General features: G+C 39.3%; 1 protein-coding gene across 6 annotated transcripts; it reads right to left on the reverse strand.

Annotated features, from left to right (window-relative positions):
• Nucleotides 1-32: 32 nt before the first annotated feature.
• LOC115425643 (secretory carrier-associated membrane protein 1-like) lies at nucleotides 33-20,454 on the reverse strand. Of its 6 annotated transcripts, XM_030143309.1 has the most exons (11): nucleotides 20,209-20,453; nucleotides 18,537-18,617; nucleotides 18,213-18,323; nucleotides 16,528-16,539; nucleotides 15,799-15,907; nucleotides 14,429-14,557; nucleotides 11,401-11,560; nucleotides 10,534-10,635; nucleotides 10,248-10,365; nucleotides 2,112-2,312; nucleotides 33-2,077 (listed from the first exon to the last, which is right to left on the reverse strand). In XM_030143309.1, the coding sequence occupies exons 1-10, from the start codon at nucleotides 20,263-20,265 to the stop codon at nucleotides 2,151-2,153; spliced, it is 1,041 nt and encodes a 346-aa protein (XP_029999169.1). In that variant the 5' UTR covers nucleotides 20,266-20,453; the 3' UTR covers nucleotides 33-2,077; nucleotides 2,112-2,150. The 6 variants fall into 6 exon arrangements, with proteins under 6 accessions (XP_029999169.1, XP_029999170.1, XP_029999168.1 ...); XM_030143310.1 differs by having other exon boundaries at nucleotides 33-2,312; nucleotides 16,528-16,544; nucleotides 18,218-18,323; nucleotides 20,209-20,454; XM_030143308.1 differs by having other exon boundaries at nucleotides 33-2,312.
• Nucleotides 20,455-20,816: the final 362 nt, after the last annotated feature.

Genomic DNA, 20,816 nt, shown 5'->3' on the forward strand with positions numbered 1-20,816 from the left:
GCCGACGGTTTTCAAGTGCGCGCACGTTATGTTTATTAATTGTTGCAACCGAGCGGCTCTCAGACACATAGCAGCGTTAGTTTTTAAGAGCTACAAAACAACTGAAGGGAAGTTACACAGTAGCCTGTTAATGTAAAGGAAAATGCAGACATTTCTCAAGTCCACCCCCCCCCCCCCCTTTAGTGCACCAGGTCATGAAAGCATCCAGACAGACTGGACACTTTTCTAAAACTTTATGGAGAGAAATGATGACCTGCTGACCTGGGTGTTCAGTGCTTCTTCATAAATAGATCCGTCAATCAGTCAAACAGCCACGAGGACATGCAAAAAGCTTCACCGCTCACTTCTTACACAAACCACTAGAAAATAAGAAGGCTGACATTCCCAGCCAGCTACACCTGTAGCCAGAAAAAGGCTAACAGTGGACACAATGACCTTGCCAAAGTAATCTTGTATGTGCGAAACATGCATGTCTTCTTTATCATGCTGTCAAATTGTATTAAGCCACAGAGATGCTGACCCCGCCTACTTTGAATGGGAGTTAACAGTTTAAGGTTTCACTGTTAAGGGGCTGGAGGCAGGTCCTTAAAGAAGAACACACATACACATATTCCTAGCCATATGAAATCAACTTTACCATGGCCACAATGGTGTTTGTCTCTGAATAAAAGCATTGATATAGGACATTTACATTTCAGATCTGGATGACCAAGCACTGGATTATATAAAAAAACTGTCTGGAGATAATTTCCTGCCAAAACTGTTCGAATAAAGCCTGTTTGGCCTATCATTCATTGTACTAACTTTAGATGTCAGAGCAGCAGACAGAAACGCTCTTCTGCACATTTTCATCCTTTGAACCACAGAAGCTATAAATAATAAGTTGTGACCTGACAGAAATGTATGAATTTACATTTTCATTTTGTTAGGCATTAATGATCTGTAGTTGACAAGTAACATGTGTGTTACACTTTAAGAGCTTCAAGAAGAAGCAGGAATAACAAAATGACAAACCAGAACCAGTCAATCCTCAAATGGTGGAAAACAGCTGAACGGTTATGCTTATCCTGATTATCCAAAAATCAAACAAAAAACAGTTAGCTCAAATAACTGCAATATGGTGATTGTGAAAAAAGTTGTTACAGTTGTACATACAATTACAAAAAGAGTATCCTACAAACAAACAAAAAAATCACAAAGTTTAACAGTGCTGAATCCTTTTGCCTGAAAGCAAACCTAAAAGGGGTGCATTATTTGGCAGACTAACTTTGGCAGAACTCAGAATAACACCTGTGGCCTTACACAGACTTATAACACCACCTACTGTTGTGGAAAAAATCATCAGCAAACACAGAAGTCATTTTTGTGTTTGTAGGATGTATTTTTTTTGTCCTTGCAACAAACACTGCAGTTGTTCCTGAGGCATGATGTGTTAGAAATATGACTGTTAATCATGATGTCCATGTGAAAACCACTGTTTGCAGGTGAAAACTTGTAAAACTCTTTTTATGAAGCTTTGGCAGGATATTAGCTCCACACAGATGAGCTCTGCGATGTTCTTAATGTGAAATATGGACTCACACACCAACCCACCCCTTCAAACATACACTGTACGTTTGGTACACGAGCAAGAAAACAGAACTATGTGCAAAACACCATGATCAGATTATCACTTTTCCATGACTGCGTTTATCAGGCGGGGATCTGCAGACACTGTAGGTCTTCACACCATGACAAACATAATAAGGTATGCTAGACGTTGAGTTCTGCCTTAACTAGGAAAATTGTTGAGGGGACAGAAGAACAACGAAAGCAAAGGAGTGGGGGGAGGGTGAAATGAACAGCCACACACACCCAGACCTTGGGTCACTTAGATCTAGGTGATGTGAGCTGATGGACACCTGACTGAAAGGCAGACAGGGAGGATAGAAGGGATAGTTGATTCCAAGTGAAGGTGAACAACTCTGCCCCCTGTAGGTCTCTCTTATTATTTGCGTTCTGTGACTCTTGAAAACCATCTTAACAGAGTAGTATTCACTCTCAGGGGCAGAGTTGTGCATCTCCAACATTATCTGTCTTGTCTGTGTGTCTGTGTGTGTGTGTGTGTGTGTGTGTGTGTGTGAGCATGTGTTATGTATCTTTGTGTCACTTTAGGGGTGAGCTTTGAAGGCCCCGCGGGCGGCGTTGGAGGCGGCGTTGGCTGCAGCGTTGGCAGCTGCAGTCTGAACGGTCTTGTTCGACATGACCCCGGTTGCAAACTCCTGCTGGGCCTTTTCAAAACTAGCACCGGTGGTACGATACAGTGCATGCACCTGCAAAGAGAGAAGAAACACAAATAGTACAGATCTGAAAAACCTATGCTGTTGTACATTATATCCCTGGTATCAATAAACTGTTCTCTAAATGGGATTTATGCATCAAAGGAGGGTTTCCATTAGCTGCTAATTACTTAGCAGCTAATGGATTTATTTTTACTTTATTTTTGGTAAAATTTAGAAAAAACAATGGATTAAAAACTTTCCAGGAAGAGTGTAAAAGCGGCAGTGATTGTTAGTGTTTGGCGTGACCGGGTAAAATGTCCATTCCCATGATCTTATTCTAAGTCAAGTGGACTGAGAGGACATGAGATGTTGCATGTCTTTTCAGGCTGTTGAAAATCAATTCAGTAACACTCACATTTATGTCCAATCACAGGCATTATGAGACAGGTAGGGGGGTTAAACATGTGACGGATTCATGTATTTACTGATCGCTGATCAGAATGTCACATGCAAACTGGATATGATACTACTGCTCTACTCTGTCTCAAAATGGAAGCTTGGAAAAGTGGCTTCACTTTTATTTAGCTGCAGTAGTAGTAAATCCACTGTTAGTACTTGTATTTGGAGTATTTGCAGTTATGGGTACTTGTACTAGTTATTGGTAGTTATACTAGTAACAGCAGTTCTAGTTTTTAACAGTTGTGGCTCAGTTTACTGTCCATCCATGTGTCTCTCTTTCTTTTCCTTTATCTCTCTCTCTTTAACCCTTTAACTGGTCATGTCAGTGGTCCATCCTCCAGAGTCGGGGTCTGCTCCAGGTAGTTTTTCCTTCCACTGTCACCAAGTGTTCACTCCTGGAGGATTCTGTCAGTGTCTGTAAATTGGCTTAAGAGTCTGGTTTAGACCAGCTCTACATGTAAAGTGTCATAAGGTGACTTTGTTATGATGTGGTGCTATATAAATAAAATTTGATTGATTGATTGATAGTTAATGTGGGTCAGAAATGTCTTTTCGATTACACATCTTACAATCTATGACAATCTCTTTGTATATCAAACCTATTGTTTTGAACTGACGTGACAAAATGTTAAAGGTTTCCAAGTCGACTCTTCTGCCTCTTTTTTTTTAAGCATTCATTCTGACTCTGACCCCCAGTGCTACTAACCCGTCTCTGAAGAAAACAAGAGATGACAAAAGCCCAACTCTAGTGCGATCTAAATGTAGACATTAAGTAACAAGAAAAGCGGAGAGTGCGGACCTCCGCTAAGAGTGATCTGCACCCCCCCCCCCCCCCAACACCACCAAAATTTAATAATTTCTTCCTTGTGCCAGTATCAACATTTCCTGAAAATTTCATGAAAATCCGTCCATAATTTTTTGAGTTATCTTGCTAACAAACAAACAAACACGCACGCACACAAAGCAAAGTGATCACAATACCTCCTGGCAGAGGTACAAATACCAGTACAGATTCATAGTCACTTCCACTGAGATAATGATGGCTTTCATTGACTTTTGTTTTCTTCTGTGGACATTGTGTCTCAGACTGAGATGGTCCACAGGCTGAACTATGTTGGTATATGTCTCTGTCTTAGGCTGCCCGTTGGACTCCACTGAGGAGGTGCAAAAAAGAAGGTTGTCAGCCAAGTTGACATCCATCATGGCCAACCCCTCCCACCCCGTGGACCCCACTGTAGAGGCCCTGAGCAGCTCCTTTAGCACCAGACTTTCACACCCCCAGTGCAAGAAGGAGTGATACCACAGGTCATTCCTCCCACAGCCATGATCAGACTAGGGTTGTAATGATGTCATGGTATTACGATTAATCGTGATTTTCAATGTCACAGTTAATTAATCATCGAGGCTGCCAAAAACTGTCTCACAAAGAACAGTAGATTAAGAGCAGAACAAAAGACACGCCAATATGTGCTTCCTGCACAAAACAAAAGGAACATTACACAAGCTGCATTCAACATTCCACGAGTGAAGAAGACAGAGAAGGAACAAGCTGACCGTCTGTCTCAGGGGGTGGACGTATTTCTAAATTGTCTTGACCATAAATATATTTTTGATGTGGGCTCAGTTTCATTTCCATAGAGTTTGCGTTCACTACCGTCATCTTTGCAGCTTCAGGCTACCATTGTCCAACCAATTCACACCAGTCTGTCTGCAGAGCTTCGGCAGAGTAAGGCCGTTCTTCTCCAGTTCAGACTGTCATACAAGCTCCAGGAGGGGTAACTTGCGAATTGACGCAATAAACACACTCTGACTGATCACAAGGCAAACAAAAAAATAGTCTGATGCGCTTGTAGAGAGGACCCAGTTCTAGGGGGGAACGAGAGCGGGTAATGCCCTCATAAACAAATGCCCTGCCCCCTCAAATGAAAATTAGTGAAGTTTCAGGAGGTAGGGAAAAGGTAAATGAGCCTCACACCAGCAGGAGACGTAGAGGAATTAGTAGGCTAACGCCTGTTTCACTTTTACTTTGCAAAGGGACGTACAGCAGGGATTAAAGCAAAAATTTTTCATCTGACTGAAAATTTTCTTCTGGTCAAAATCATTGGCCACTATTAAAAATGATGCAATACAATACTACTATTGCGTACAAGTTGATATAGTCAAATTTGGCAATACTGTAAAACACACTGAATGGGAGAGTGTACAGGTGTAGAAGATTAGTAACATGGATAGAAAAAATGTCATGAGTGGTATTGGTGGGGGGTCTGGGGGTCCTCCCCCAGAAAATTTTTAAAGCTTTAGGTCAATTTTGGTGCTCTCTGGTTAATTTTAAAGGGTATGAAAACCTTTGAAGCAAGTGAAAATAATAACTAGAAGAAAACCTTACTGCAAAAAATGAGTGAAAAACTTTTTATTTAACAATTTACGAACTCCTAAAACATAACTCCAACTCCAACAGCACATGAATTTTGGGGAAAATGTCTGTGTAAATGTAACCCTAACCAACTAATCTTTTATTTTTTCTGCTTTTATATTCATATATATTTATATATTCCGTTACAGATACTCTCTGAGGGTATTTAAAATACAGTGGCTTTGCAAATACCAAGGGTGTTACTCATTCATTCAATTTTATCTTCGTACTGTACCACACAGACAGAAATAAGATGCTAAACGGGTCAAAATAAAGCACTTATGCAGTCGGGCGCGTAACCGCGTAAGGCCCGTGCATGTGGCGCACACAGCCGCATGCACGGGAAGGGCACGTACACACAAACACACACACACACACACACTAGTCATATACCGGCAAGAGAAGATAAGCTATGAACCCAAACATGAAGGTCCATGTAGATCAGTTCTGTCTTCTTCCCTTTTCGCTGTGGTTCTTTCATAATGAAAGTTACTTGTTAGCACTAAACTAAAGTTAGCGTCTGGAGGCTGAACTTCGGTAAAGCTGAACTTGTCCATGTGTTTCTGAGGCACAGAATGAGCAGCGTTTCCTTCCAAAGATAAATAGTCATCAATCTCTCCTCCCGACATAAAAATAAAGAAGTCATCTTATTATCATCACTGTTAAACCTATCAGCCCCCTGTGCCTGTGTTAAACACCTGCAGACCCAGGACAGGATCGCGGTGCCGAGTGGACTCTGAGAAACACGTGGGGAAGTTACTTCAATATGACTTTTTCCCCCCTCAATTTTTCCATTTGACGGAAATCTGTCATGGTGACGGAGAACTTTAATCCCTGATGTACAGTTATATGGTCTGCATGTACCCATAGATACAGTCGGCAACAACAGGAACGCCCACAAACGTCACATCAGGTTAGAGGTGAGGGGGAAAACAAACTGGTCTCTGCCTTCAGCTATAATCCCATAGAGTTGTTGTGTGCCCTTTTGCATCGCAAATAAACAAACAAAAAAATAAAATAAAAAAAATCACCAATTAAAGTTGTACATTTATGTCTGCAGTCAGCACTTCATTTCAGATCAGTTTGATGTAATGTGAACCATTTCCAAACAATCGTAGACTATGTCAGGGGTATCGGGAATATTACCTTAATTGTTTGAACACTAGTGAATTTTGTACTACATTTGTAATTTGTGTAGGTGTCCTTGCAACATGTACAAAACTACACATTCAGTACCTAAGTAAGTTCTTTAATGAGTACAGTATATGTAAAAAAAAAAAAAGTGCTGGCTCTGAAATGTACTCCAAGCATAAAACAAAACATAGCCCTCTGAAGAACATTTCTATCACCTGTTTCTGTGCAAAGCTAAAAGAACCCCACGTCAAATTGGACCAACAACAATTAAATGCTTTATCGATTTATTGCCAACTTTTGAATCAGTCACCAACTGTTCTGATGTTTATTTTATGTTAAATTTATCATTTTGAGTCACTTTTAAGAAGAAAAACAACTTGTTAGCGTTAGCAAGACAAGTTTAAATTCCATGTTTTTACAGTATAGTGGATGGGGTGGTGGTAGAGGGGGAGTTGTTTTCCTCCTCAGGTTTCCCCACCCTCAGCTGTGACTAGAGATGCAACGATTATGGATTTTGTTGGTGCGATTATTGTCTAAGGAATAATCATAGTTTCACGATTATCACAATTATTGCGCATTAACTGATTTCCCAACACAAGTCATGTATACAATCATGTGAACATTCTTTCACGGTTTCAATGCATTTATTGCTGTCTTTTGAAACAGAAACTCAGTGATATAGTATAAAAAAATAATGAAGACAAACTAAAAGTCCATCTCACTGTGTGGGATTAAATAAGTGACCTCTGTTCTGTAAACATCAATATATTTCCTTGAAAACAACAAAAAAACTGAGTCCAAGGCTGCAGGACATCTGACTGCATTGCACTTTTGATTTTTAATTAAATATGAATAAATTATTTTATTATAATTAACAGAAGACTAATATTTATTGATACCCATGGGAAGATGAGAGTAATAAATTAAAGTTTCATTCAACACTGTCATCTAAACATATTTTCTTAATTTAAAAAAATGTTTAATAATTCATCTAATTTTGTAACATGATGTGGTCTAGGACAATTCTGCCTCGTCCTTTATTATTTTTTTATTTAACGTTACATTAAAAAAAGTATGACTGAAGACTTTTAGAGCATTACATCGTTTGTCTCCCACAGACTGACATTACGCCGTATTGGTGTGGCTTCATTTGTTTACCTTGCACTGAACTCAACTCACACCACTCCGCTACTGATTATAAGTGACACATTTAATTTCTTACAAATTCCTTTTAATTAAGTAACTTGCAACTAACGTAATTTAACTAATTTATTTAATATGTACATTACCTTTACTTGGTCAAGTAAAGCTGGGTAATGATCCCACATGTGCGGCATCAAATTAGAGGCGAATTAGCCGAAACTTTTTTGCAACAAGTTTTGCATGTTGGGGATCTGTCTTCTTCGATTACACCCTCGCTCCTCTTTGTGTAACCAAAATGCTCCCACACTGCCCACTTGAGGCACTTATTTGCTGGAAACAAAGTCTGGCTACTTGCTCTCTCTTCCATGGTTAGGTAGGTTATGCCTGAATAAACACGGCGGTTTAAGGTGGTGTGGCGTTGGTGTAAATTTATTTTCGCTCACATGTCCAGCATAATCTCCCTGTTTTTGAGAGTGACAAAACTTGACGCTTAATTAACCGTGCCATTTTTAATCGTGGTTAATTGTGAAACCACATAATCATTGCATCCCTACCTGTAACGTCATTGCTGACTGTATCTATTGTGAGGTATGCGCGGCGCAAACTACACCCCCACACATAACCCCCCGCACAAAATAGACGTGAAACCGCGATTATTTCTCTGACAACTAGAAGCACTCGGAGAGCGCAGACCTCCGCCAAGGCTGATCAGTGGCCCCCCCCCCGTGGGCCCCCCCATGCCAAGGAGGTTATGTTTTTGCCAGGGTTTGTTTGTTTGTCTGTCTGTCTGTCTGTCCGTTAGTGTGCAACATAACTTAAAAAGTTATGGACAGATTTTAATGAAATTTTCAGGGTTTGTTGGAAATGGGCCCCCCCACCCCCGATCACCACCAAAATTTAATCATTTCTTCCTTATCCCATTTCCAACAAACCCTGAAAATTTCATCAAAATCTGTCCATAACTTTTTGAGTTATGTTGCACACTAACGGACAGACAAACAGACAAACAAACAAACAAACCCTGGCAAAAACATAACCTCCTTGGCGGAGGTAATAACTGTAGCATCAAAATCTCTAATCGTTACATCCCTAGATCAGACTATATTACAGTTCACTGTAATCCCCCTACCCTCCCATATCACCATGCACCACCATGTGCATGTGGAACCATGATGTAAATAATATTTAATTTTTTAACTCTTTATTTACAGGGTGGGGAAGCAAAATTTACAATATTTTGATGCAGGGGTTGAAAGACAGTGTATGACCAATTAGTTTATTGAAAGTCATGAGAATTTATTTGCCACAAGAAAACGTCCATAATAGAAAATGTTTTTATTCTATGTGTCCTCCTTCTTTCTCAATAACTGCCTTCACACGCTTCCTGAAACTTGCACAAGTGTTCCTCAAATATTCGGGTGACGACTTCTCCCATTCTTCTTTAATAGTATCTTCCAGACTTTCTGGTAATAGTTTTGCTCATAGTCATTCTCTTCTTTCCATTATAAACAGTCTTTATGGACACTCCAACTATTTTTCAAATCTCCTTTGGTGTGACGAGTGCATTCAGCAAATCACACACTCTTTGAGGTTTGCTTTCCTGATTACTCATATGGGCAAAAGTTTCTGAAAAGGTATGGATAATAGTGTTAGGTATGATTATGACATCAATATATGTTTGGTTTCAAAACAATTGACGTAGTGCCTGCTGAGAAAAAACAACTAAATGTTCATTGTAAATTTTGCTTCCCCACCCTGTATATAAATACCAAATTTCTTATTTTTCTCTTATATTTCATTTCTCACTTGTTTGTGGTCTTTCAAGTGCACTTGTTGCATGCTGCTGTTGTTAACTGTGAAATTTCCCCACAGTGGGATAAATAAAGTCTGATCTTATGTTAATGTCTAGGTGTTTGAAGTCTGCATTAGTAAATTGTGGGATGAGTCTATACTACTAAGGACTCAAACTTACCTACAGTCAACTCTACTGCTTTCAGCTACACCTGTCTTAAATCAATCATTCTTAACTGTTAAGTTATTATTAACCCTTTTCCAGTGTGTCTTATTCTCAGTAGTGGTTGGTTGTAAACAACACTGAGGAGCAGGCCCAGAGAATATGAACCCGGTAGTAGGGATGTCATGTGAACAGATACTCACGATACCATTTGATACTATGATGAAAAAAAAACCTGTCGATACAAATTTTTTTAAGAAATGGAAAAACTGATGCCTGTATTTCTTGTTTGAGTTTATGGGTTATTATGATTCTTTTTTTAAATTTTTTTTTTTTACCGTGGTATCGACTTCGGTATCGAGAATCGTGTGATTTTAGTGGTATCAGTATTGATTCCTGAATTTTTGGTATCCTGACATCTCTACCCGGTAGCAGCATTTAGTTGTAAATTCATGTGCAGAGCCAAATTTTTGTTGCATTGATCATGTGATGTTGATATTGTATCTGTTGGCAAAATCTGAGATGTCCTCAAAATTCATCGTTTGACTAATCAACGCTGAAAGAGAGCAGAAACAGTCAAATATATCAGCGAGGACCGGTTTATAATGAATCCATCTGTATTATAAAACTTTATTTCTACTTACTTTGCTTAATCATCAGAGTACATTGAACTGTCAAATTGATTTGAGGTGGGTGTGAATTGTTCATCACCCTATATGTACATTATATTTACATTTGTAGACTGTTAACAATAAGCTCCACATATTTCCACTGAAATAATGTAATGCATCCACTAAAATCAATTCTTCAGACAATGGACCAGCAGGGAAATAGTTTTGTAGAAATGTAGCTGTCATGTCAGAACAGTATTTCAGTGCGTTACCTTTTTAAACATGATGAGTGAGCCCACAGATAGAGCAGTGAACAGGGCTGCGATAAGCAACATGATGATGCCTACAGGGATGCTGGTGTTCAGACCGGTTAAAGCTGCAATCCATCCACTGGCAAAACACAATAACAGCAGCATGAGAGAAATCCAGTTCTCACACACACACACACACACACACACACAAACACACACACACACACACACACACACACACACACACACACACACACACACACACACACACAGAAAAACAGAAAAAGTGAGTGGGCAGAATACTCACCATGTTCCCCAGCCTGTGATGCCAATAGTCTGCAGCACATGAACACCAAACTGACAGATATAGACAAAGAAGAAGACAAAGAAGCGGAATGAGCTGTCACTCCTGTAGGACAGACAGAGAAAGAATGAGTCAGAGAGATTAATGAGCAGCCACCAAAATAACACACATGCATTTACTTCAATTCAGCAACAAAATCTGCTTCAGACTGTGGATGTCTGTCTTCATCTGTGTCATTTCTTTGGATGCTGTTGAGAATATTTGCTTTTAATGTTGCATGTAATATGTGGAGCACTTAGCACATTTAATAATACAATGTTTTTCCTCCAAGACACAGTGAGCCCATTTACATGCACATTAATACTACCATCACTGTCTGATTTCTGGAGTTATAAGATTATTCAAGTGGCCATGTAAACATAATAATCTGATATGCTCTATCAGATAACAACAGTAATCTAATTATGAGAAGTCAGATTAACACCCCTGGATTTCTCCCCAATACTCTGTTGTCTTCTTGCATGTATACAGGTAAATCTGATTTATTTTGTTCTTTTACATTTGCTCATGTGTAAACACACTTAAAATCATAGAGAACAGAAGTTCGGTAGTCAAATGTGAGCAGACGACAACAGGAAGTTTGATTCTACCATCACTATGTACGTACATACATACCCCGAAAGTAATCCAATAATGGACTGGAGCATCTAAACCAGGGTTTTTTGATTATCGCATTTATTAAGTGCATGTAAATGCATCAGATTTGATAATTATTATCTGATTACTTCCAGTTATCAGACTTTTCTGGTCATGAAAACAGGCTCATTTTAGAATCATTCTACTGCTATCTTTTCCCAAGTGTGTGCTCACCTGAAAGCCCCATAAAGTGGTCTGTACCAGCAGACAAAAGAGCAAGGTGTGAAGAGCAGAAACCATAACATGGCCAGGCCAAAATCTACCCCACGGGATGCATCCACACAGAACCAGGCCAGGCAGCCGAACATGTTCACGAAGAGTGTACCTGTGTGAACTGGTGGGAAACAGAGCCAAATGAAGTCTTGTTAATGAGTAAACACACATTCATTTCATCACAGAGTTTAGGAAGTATGAGATACACACTGATTGGCAACATTTTGATGACTGACGGCTGATACAGTAATAATGTTAATTAGTTTGTTACAATGGCACTTGTCAGTGAGGGGTTGTATCAGGCAGCACACATTTACAACCCCAAAGAAGAAAAGTTTGTGTTGGTATTAAAATAAATATGAATAAATGAAAAAAGAAAGCAGTGATATTAGCACTTCAATAAGGATTTCATTACAGACACAAAGAACACATGCTTGTCTGGTCAGTTTCATTTGTCAATGTCAGTGGCAGCTTGTCAATAGAAGGCACCCCATTTAACCATAAATACACCCGTTATAAATGGTGTGTGTGCAGTAGACCACCTCCAATACAAGAGATAGGAGAGCCTCAGGGTGCAAAAAATTGCCCCAAGTCCCACCCACAGGAGTAAATGTCACATCCTAAAAGAATCAAGACCTTCTTCAGAAATAGAATCAGTGAATAGGTCTGTTGGTAATACTGCTGAGCTGAGACTAAGCGGTTGGATAGCTCAGAGATTAACACAACTGACTGTGGTGCGGGGGCATCAATTCCTGGCACGAGTGGTATCAAATATATGTTTTAGCCCTTACGTTGATTTTCTATTTTTTTTTTTTTTAATGCCATGCGATCCACCTGCACACCTCCAGCCCTGGTCTAAATACATTGTCCATATTATCAGTGGAAAAGACACTTGTCAGGGATATGTCTGACTTTAAAAATAGAGTCATAGAAAAATGTGCATGTTTGAAGGATAGATGAATGAAAGTTACATTAAAAATACATGACTGAAAAAACATACTGTGTATTTTTATTTTAATTTAAATTAATATTTTAAAATAGTGGTGCATGTGCTTTGGTGTGTCCTAGTGGTGATATGTGGTTATAGTGTAGCTGAAAACTGACCTGGATACTGCACCCCACCCAAAAATTATTTCACCAGCAGTCACTGGTAAATGTATGTACGATATCTGTTCTTTATGAAAAAAAAAAAAAAAAAAAAAAAAAAGGGACAGTAAAGCATAAATGTATCATTTCTTTTCTCAACACTTAAAAGACATTCATTTATTGTTTCACACATTTTGTCTAATTATTCCTGTAAACAAATTACAGCTGGGTGATACATCCAAAAAATTCAAGCTTCACTTACTTTAGGTGTTTATTATGATTTTCAGACAGAAAAATCCAAATAATGAAATTAATTTGACATATTCAGCAACTCTAAAACAAGTCTTAAGGAGTGAAACACTACTATGTTGTCACATTTTGTGTTTCCAGGATCGCCCCACATTCTCTTTTGGGGACAAGTGGGGACTGCATCAGACCAATCCAGCACTTGGACCCCCCCTGTTCCTCAGCCAGGTCTTTAGAGCGCATGCACAATACGGCTTTGTTACCCTGCCCCCATAAGAGGGGGCGAAGGGTATTGTTTTTGGTTCGGTTTGTTTGTTTCTTTGTTAACACTTTAACAGCAAAACTATTGGCTGAACTCATACCAAATTGGGTTTATAGATTGCCAGTGACCCAGAATAGATTTGATTACATTTTGGGAAAAGTAGGTTAAAGTTGACATTTTTTTAAAATGATTTTTTAAAATATTTTTTTCCCCCGTTTACTTATAATGGGTGAAATTTCACAAGTCTGCAGGAGCAAAACTATTGGTTGAATTCATACCAAATTGAGTTTATAGATTGCCAGTGACCCAGAATAGATGTGATTACATTTTGGGAAAAGTAGGTACATTTTTTTAAATCTTTTTTTTTTTTCTCCCATTTACTTATTATGGCACTTATTCTCCTCCTCTCCCCCAGTCTCTCTCTATCTCTATCGCTCTCTCTTTTCTCCTCCTTTACTCTCTCTTTAACCCCAACTGGTCCTGTCACTCGTCCATCCTCCAGGAGTCTGGGTCCACTCCAGGTTTCTGCTGTTAAAGGGAAGTTTTTCCTTCCACTGTCACCAGTCACAAGTGTTTGCTCCTGGAGGATTCTGTTGGGTTTCTGTAAATTGGCTTAGAGTCTGGTTTTGACCAACTCTATATGTAAAGTGTCATGAGATAACTTTTGTTATGATTTAGTGCTATATACATAAAATTTGATTGATTGATTTAATGGACGAAACTTGCCCATGCTGACATCCGCACACACATAGACATGATGACATCAGCTGGATCGATGCCAAAATAAGCTATGTAATAAGCTACATGCAAGGGGCGGGGTTTGTTGTACCTGGCACCACTTGTTTATTACTTTATTTATTCATTAAGGTCCCTGAAAAAGCTGTCATTTTGAATGCAAAATGTATTGTTTTAAAATCTCACTGCTTTCTTAGACTTGAACCCTTTTATGGAACAAAATACATAAAGATTCCTTGAATCTTCGAATTTTTGAACATTTCAATAATTTTCGATGAGAATGTGAGGAATGGATGTATATTTATGAAATGAAGTTGAAGAACACATATGTTGTGTTCGAAAGTAAATTTTCCACCACAACGGTCTACAATTAAATACAAGTTAAAGAGCATTTTAATATCACTGCTTCCTTTTTTATTTGCATTTACAACACTGCACTATGCAACATCTTGGTTTGTGTTGGTGCAGGCTGGACTGTTGTTCAACCTAATGAGCCTTTCCAACATTATACTGTTGTTTGGTTGATGTGTTGCAGTGCATATTGGTTTTGATTTTGTGTTTGTGTCTGGGACATTTGGATAACCTCATCACAAAGACAATGTTCACTGGCAAATGAGGAAATACAGCATCATAAGGATCTGCGTGTAATGATCTACTTACACATCCACAAGTTGTACATGATCTTGACAGTCTTCTGAAACTCTATAGGAATGTCCACTGCGATGTCATGGTAGAAACAAGGCCCAACGGGAAACTTCTCTGGCAGGGGAGGCCAGTTGTTCTTTCGGCCTAAACGGAACACAGCCGAGAGTCTTTAGTTTCTGTATATATCATGTAAAAGAAGTACAATACAGCACATTGACTGTGACTTTTATGAGTGTATTGTAGTATTCTTTTTGCTAACACTCAAGTGATGATATCACAGTCCCTTTCTCTATGTATATACATAAACCTTTTAAACATATCAAGTACAAAAACTACAACTACAAACAACCCACACACTGGCAATGTGTATTATTGAGTTTAGGCCAGTATTAGAATTACCAATATCAGTATCAATGCATTCTTAATATTTGTAGTATTGTTGCCCTGTGAGAACAACAATACTGTATCTCTAAACAAAAACAAGCAATGGTTATACACACCATGGCAATGCATTTTCAAGCAAATGCATGAGCCTGTTTAAAGAATGTATTGAGCTTAAGATGAAGAATTTAAACTTAAACCTTAAACTATTCCCATATTCAAAATGAACACACATACACACACACACACACACACACACACATATATATATATATGGTTTTTACTGCAGAGGAGTAGGATAAAAATGGGGAAACTGAAAAGAAACTTGAGCTGTCAAACAAATAAAATGGAGAAAAAGTTAAATATTTATGTAATGTAGTTGAGTGCTACCGTGCAATAATCAGTGCAATAAACCGTGTAATAAACCGTATCCCTATCCAACCTATGGCATGATCAGCATGCACACAGCTGTAAATTGTATATAGCTTTTTGGATTTTTGATTTGTCTTTATTTTTGATTTTGCACTTCTTTTGCTCTTGTGTGCTTTTGTACTTTTGCTCCCGTAAACCTGGAATTTCCCCTTGAGAGACGAATAAAGGCATATTTTATCTTATCTTACTATGAAGCTGAATTAAATGGAATTAGTCATGTAAACAACAAGTACCCCAAATCTGAGGTATAATAATTACATTTCACTACTGGATCAGTATCACTCCAACCTTCTCAATCCTCAATCTAGTTTTAACCTCCTGAGACCCAGGGCAGTACAGGTTTTTTTGCATAAAACTACTGTCTTGAGCAAACACAGCATGACAAGTTTTTAAGACACAATTTTTTTTTAAACGAATGTCCTTTGCAGTGGACAGCATTTTTTTTTTTTTTTAATAAAGCTGTAAAACTCTTGTCCACATAAGTAGTGAAAAAACCTCATAGCTGGGTCTCAGGATGTTAAATGGGAGAGACTATGGAGTTCACACTGTGAGTGAATGCCTGTCTGACTGACCTGCAGCTCCATGGGACTGTAACTCTCTCTCCCGACGATCGAGTTCTGCTGCTTTCTTCTCCAACTCCTCCTGCCTCCTCAACAACTCAGCCTGAGCACGTGCCTGGTCCTAACAGACAGAAAGAAGGGCTTTAAAGTTACTTCACAACATCAGACAGGAGTTATTATGTAGTGCAGTTTGCTGTGCATCCATGGGTCTCCCCCTATTTCCCTCCTTTTCCCTTCCCCCTTTCTCTTTTTTTGTCTCTCTCTTTTTTTTCCTCTTCTTTTAACACCCTCTCTTTAACCCCAACTGGTCAGAACAGACAACCATCCACCAGAGTTGGGATCTCCTCCAGGTTTCTGCTTGTTAAAGGGAGTTTTTCCTCACGACTGTCACTGAGTGTTTACTCCTGGAGGATTCTGTTGAGTTTCTGTAAACTGGCTTAAGAGTCTGGATTAGACCAGCTGTAAATGTAAAGTGTCATGGGATAATTTATGTAATGATGTGACGCTAAATAAATAAGATTTGACTGACTGATTTGAATAATGTCCACCAATGAAGGCTTCCTGCACTGGTAAGCTTGAGTGTATTAGTTTCTGACAGGAAAAAACTCAGTGAACAACCGAAAAAGCAATCAGTTACTTCTGTTGGTGCAGCAAACAGACAGCTACAGGTGGGAAAAGGGTAAACAGTAAAGGAGATGGTGTCATGAGGTAGGCCATGACACATCAGATGACAAACAGTACCTCATTATGCCGCTGAGGGCCAGGGACATCAGAAAGCAGAGGAGTATAGAAAAGGACAACAGGAAATGTGAAGAAGAAACAAAAACAAAAGTGTCTGAAAATGGTTTAAAGGAGTCAATGCTAAAATATACTGTATTTCAATATCAAATTTGCCATATTAACAAAAAGAAAATTACAAGATTTACAAGCACAAACACTAGGACTGGGTTATCCTGCCAAAAGATCATGTGACCATTTTTTACGGTAGAATCCCGAGCCATCGTCTAAATCACGATTTTCCCTCATCAAAATGTAGGTGAGTTACAACCGAACAAAAAGTTTTTGCCTAATTAATTCCGCCAAGGAGGTTATGTTTTTGCCGGCGTTGGTTTGTCTGTCTGTCTATGTGCAAGATAACTCAAAAAGTTATGGACGGATTTGGATGAAAATTTCAGGAAATGTTGATACTGGCACAAGGAACAAATGATTAAATGTGGGTGGTGATTGGGGGGGGGGGGGCATTGATCTGCTTTGGCGGAGGTCTGCGCTCTCCGAGGGCTTTTCTACTTTTGTCTGGTTTCTGGAGGCTTAGGCTGTATAAGTGTATGTATAGAGTTTTTGTTATTTCATCTGACTAGAAAATCTGCATTTTTACATAATTTAGGACCAACACTGACAATATCTAGATGAAATATGAGTCCACATTTTTCTGTACATGTAGCTGCAGTGTTTCCATTAAATACATACACTGTGGGGGCACAACTTGTCCCACTGGAGTTAAATGAATGCACACCAGATCAACATCTTTGCACAACAACATAACTCAAAGTATCTGTGAAAATCAGACTCACTGTAAAGGAAAGTTCTTCTGGTTGCAATTCTTTTTTATTATTTCTTCAGTAGTTAAACAAAATTTGCAAGATAATAAGGACTAAATCTGAGCATTTAACTGCAGATGCACACTAATGTATTAATATGAATTAACTAAAAATTACATCAATAAGTCCAATCACCTGTGCTACTAATTCAGGTTAGTGCAACATGCAAGAACTCTGATAAACACGCAAAAGTTAGCTCAGTTGAAAAGGTTTAACAGTGCCATTATCCATCCATCCATCTTCTGAACCGCTTTGTCCTCAAGAGGGTCATGGGGGTGCTGGAGCCTATCCCAGCTACGTATAGCTGAAGGTGGGGTTCACGCTTGATGCGTCGCCAGTTCATTGCAGGGCCAACATAAAGAGACGAACAACCAATCACTCTCACATTCACACCAACGGGTAATTTAGAGTAACCAATCAACATATTAGTGCATGTCTTTGGATGGTGAGAGGGAGCCAGAGTACCCGGAGAGAACCCATGCAAACAGGGGAAGAATATGCAAACTCCACACAAAAGGTCCCACCCGGGGAATCAAACCCAGGACCTTCTTGCTGTGAAGCAACAGTGCTATCAACTGTGTCACCCTTCAGTGCCATTATTCATATTTTTAAAGAAACAATCTCTCTAAAAAGAGCATTATATGACAAACTGAGAATAATAACAGTTTAAGTTGGCAAGATCACCCAGCCATAACTGTTACTGTAACGTTTACTCAGTAAGGATTAAAATTTAACACACTGTCATACTTTACCTCAATAAATAAAAAGTCAACAGAAAGCTATATGTGATTAAGTGTACGTTAAGTGTAATGTGTCTGTGTGTAGTACCTGAGTCTGTTGCTGTGAATAAGCAGGCGGCTCTTCTGTGGGCTTCATGATGGCAGGTTGTGTGTTCTGGGAAGGGGCAGGAGTCGGTTTAGAGGCATTTCCAGGGGCTGCCTGTAAGTGCAAATAACCTCTGTGTTATTATGTGTGCAAACAAAACACAGATCCCAACATCAAAACTGCAATTAGGCCACAGTCACATTTTATCAGTGAAATCCTCTGGGACTGAAAGGTAGAGGAGGATGGGAGAAATTAGGTCACTCACTCATAAGAACGTACACACGTGCACACAAACTAATCAAATATAGTAAGGCTAGCAAAGCTGACCGTTCTAGAGTCTGTGAATGGGTTATACTCCTCCAGACCACCTGGAGGGGCAGACCGGGTCACCTGTGTCACTGACGGATCCTATAGGAGAGACACACATGGGGTTAGGGAGTGATGAAGTACCATATCAAAACATAGAAGAACAGCTGAAAACAGTCAGTGGTGCTGTCAGTTCCACATTTAGCATTTCTGACATGTTGCTGAAGCTGAAAGGAGAATCTTACATTTATCATTCACCAGAAACATTTATTGCTACTGTACATTTCTTTTACTGACACATATATCTCAATTTCTACAGCAAAAACTATGTTTTATATCAATATTTCTTTTCCCAGAACCAGCCACAACTTTTATGCCTTCTGTCAATGAGGAGGAGGTGATTAAGGAGAATGACTGGTAGATTTAGTTTGTGATTACTCAATAAAAGTGCTTTCATTAGAGTTACAAAAAGATTGCAGTTTGGTTGAAATATCACAAAATACACTGTAAGTCACCTTCTAATTACTTTGTTTTAAACCACTTCCTGGTATCTTTCCTTAACTTGATCAAAGTGCTGTCATTGTGTGTGGTAAGCATAAAAACCTTAAACTCTCAAACATTAATACAATTTTTGAGCGATATACTGAAATTTGACATATTTGTTGTTTGCAGAAACATAAAACAGTAACATTGTATTTTTGCGACTGGATTGTTACACTTACCATTTGAAACACTATGTATGGTTTTAAGTATCGCTTGCAATGGTAAATAATATGGTCTAAATGTGACTGAAAATGTATGTCCCCCAAAGGTCTGCAGGTGTTTACTCAACAGACCCAACCCATGTATTAGTAAAAGGGCGAGGCTTACAGTGAGAACACCTGCTGAGGTGTTGTTTCTCCTGTACACACACACTGCAAAGTGATCACCACCACTTTGATATCAAGAGGATAGACAGCATTCAGTGGGGTAATCTCTGACCTGTATATGACTGTAATATAAATGAACAGCTCGCTGCCTGCAGGAAAAAAGTAAGCTGAAAGGGAAAACATCATAAGGCACACAACTGGATTTCATTCCAAACTGAGATAACAGAGAGTTGAATGTTTGTAGACAGCACTAGTAAATGAACGGTATGCTACAGGAATGCATGTATAATATTACTTAACTGGATGAATACTAGAGCCATGTGGCGCTAATGCACAACAAATTTCGGGACACAAGTAGAAAAACAGCCCACTGACATGACTTGTGCATCTTTAGCACACATTGTACCCCTAACTGATGCTAACCTGTTAGCGTTTACCAAGCTAGCAAGTAGGAGTTATGCCAATGTTTACTGACAGGCACCAGCTAGCGTTAGCTAACATCATGTGTCTTTGTTCTTAAATGCCCCAAATTTTGTCATTTTCAAAAGAAATAACACATGATTGTAGTTAATATTTATTTTTTCAAGTTGGGTGGTCAAATAATATATTAGTGTTTCCCATAATTTGCATTAGTAGGCAAATGATGGGAATCCTGGTCGGCTCATTCTGCTACATAACGGCATAGCTTACTGGGGAAAACCTCTAGCCTAGCTGTCAAGCTACTAGCAAGGATGCTAAAACAAGACTGGCCTGCATGGGCTTTTGAGCCTACGGGAGGGAGCCAGCCAACCAGCCAGCTAGCTAGCGCAGTTAGCTAACGCTACCTGAAAGGGGTTACTGAAGTCCGGGTCTGCGAACGGGTTGCTGTCAAAATCCGACATTGTACAGCTTTCAAATAATGGTGTCCTGTATGGAAGAGCTCTCCGACTCTCCAGGGAAGGTTGCGTCCCTTATTTCAACCGCCTTTCTCTACCGCCTGCAGTCTCGTCTGCCTCCTGCTGATGGAGACCCCTTTCGCTTAGCAAGCTAGCCAGTAGCACAAAAATGGCAGGAGAGGATGCGTGATCCTCACACGCCATACGTCACTGTTTCAGCACCACGGACAGCATGACATGAACACAGGTACAGGACATGGACTCACACCATAAATAGTCTGCTATGGACGCTTTAGCGACTATAGTTAAAGAACTCTGCATTCACGTAATGTCACCACGGCCAGCTTCATCTGTTACTTTGCGATGCGACAGAAACCCACGAATAACATTACAAGTGAGGGAAGCTGTCATTTTTTCTGACAAACCTGTACATATGGGATTAAGGTTATAGTTACCCAACCCAATACCAAAACTGCTATATTACAAAAACACCCTGGGGCCAATTCAAAAATGAGCAATCAAAGTTATTTAAGAAGGTAATTAGCATATCTTCTCCT

This window comes from Sphaeramia orbicularis, chromosome 9 (genome assembly GCF_902148855.1).
Source record: "Sphaeramia orbicularis chromosome 9, fSphaOr1.1, whole genome shotgun sequence".
In the NCBI taxonomy this organism is placed as follows: domain Eukaryota; kingdom Metazoa; phylum Chordata; class Actinopteri; order Kurtiformes; family Apogonidae; genus Sphaeramia; species Sphaeramia orbicularis.

Excerpts from the sequence above, each read along its gene's own strand:
- LOC115425643 (XM_030143310.1), bottom strand. The coding sequence starts at position 20,265 with ATGTCGGATTTTGACAGCAACCCGTTCGCAGACCCGGACTTCAGTAAC. Across the intron at positions 14,558-15,798 it reads ACAGTCCCATGGAGCTGCAG|GCCGAAAGAACAACTGGCCT; the intron begins GTCAGTCAGACA and ends TGTTCCGTTTAG. Across the intron at positions 10,366-10,533 it reads ATCACAGGCTGGGGAACATG|TGGATGGATTGCAGCTTTAA; the intron begins GTGAGTATTCTG and ends GTGTTTTGCCAG.